This window comes from Parus major, linkage group LGE22, assembly GCF_001522545.3.
Source record: "Parus major isolate Abel linkage group LGE22, Parus_major1.1, whole genome shotgun sequence".
Taxonomy (NCBI): domain Eukaryota; kingdom Metazoa; phylum Chordata; class Aves; order Passeriformes; family Paridae; genus Parus; species Parus major.
Window position 1 is genome coordinate 613,458 of NC_031798.1, and position 1,293 is coordinate 614,750.

A 1,293-nucleotide genomic window follows, 5' to 3' on the forward strand; every position below is an offset into this window, starting at 1 on the left:
ACCTCCAGAGATGGAACCTCTCCTACCTGAGCTTCCTCCATACCCTGAGCCTCCTTCTCCACCACCAATGCAACCACCACTGCCATAACTGGATCCTCCATGACCTCCAGAGATGGAGCCTCTCCTGCCAGAGCCCCCTCCATATCCTGAGCTTCCTCCATACCCTGAGCCTCCCTCTCCACCACCAATGCAACCACCACTGCCATAACTGGACCCTCCATGACCTCCAGAGATGGAGCCTCTCCTACCTGAGCTTCCTCCATACCCTGAGCCTCCTTCTCCACCACTAATGCAACCGCCAGAGCTCAGTCCTCCACTCCCTGAGCTTCCTCCATACCCAGAGCTCATTCCTCCCCCAGAACTGTTCCCACCACTCCCTGAGCCTGATCGAAATCCTCCAGAGCTCTGTCCACCTCCAGACATGGAGCCTCCATGACATGAACTTCCCTGTGCTCTATCTCCAGATATGGACTGTCTCCTGCTAGAGCTGCTCCCAGCTCCACAGTTCATGCCCTCACTGTGTATGCTGCTGCTGCCACTCCCAGAGCCTGCTCCATAACCTCCAGAACTCTGTCCACCTCCAGACATGGAGCCTTCATGACATGAACTTCCCTGTGCTCCACATCCAGATACGGACCCTCTCCTCCCACAACTACTCCCACCTCCAGAGCTCATTCCCCCACTGTGGGGGCTGCATCTGCCACTGCCAGAGCTGGATCCATAGCCACCAGAGCTCTGGCCACCTGCAGACATGGAGCCTCTGTGACAAGAACTTCTCTGTCCTTCACCTCTGGAGGTAGACCCTCTCATGCCACAGCTGCTTCCTCCTCCTGAGCTCATCCCGCCACTGCGGGGGCTGCATCTCCCACTGCTGGAACAAGATCCATAACCGCCAGAGCCCTGACCACTTCCAGACATGGAACCTCCATTCCCTGAACTTCCCCCTCCATATCCAGATCCTTTCCCTTCTCTACAACTCGACCCGCCACCACCAGAACTGGATCCTCCACCTCCAGAGATGCTACTACCCTTTGATATGGACCCTCCACTACCTGAACAAGATCCACCCCCTCCGGATCCTGAACCTTTCCCTCCACCAGAAATGGACCCACCACTTCCACCAGAGCTAGATCCTCCACCTCCAGAGCAGCTGCTCCCCTTGGACATGGAGCCTCCACTGCCAGAACTTCCTCCTCCTCCACAGATGGAGCCTCCACTGCCAGAGCTTCCTCCTCCATATCCTGAACCTTTTCCACCTCCATAACTTGACCCACCTCCACCAGAGATGGATCC

At 56.8% G+C, this 1,293-nt stretch overlaps 1 protein-coding gene across 1 annotated transcript in view; it reads right to left on the reverse strand.

The window, feature by feature from the left end:
• The window catches only part of LOC117245578 (keratin, type II cytoskeletal 1-like), a 16,710-nt gene extending 16,489 nt beyond the window's left edge, over positions 1 to 221 (reverse strand). The window contains 1 exon segment of the mRNA XM_033520220.1: positions 27 to 221. Within this exon segment, the coding sequence (XP_033376111.1) occupies positions 27 to 221 (195 nt within the window).
• Between the last annotated feature and the right edge of the window lie 1,072 nt (positions 222 to 1,293).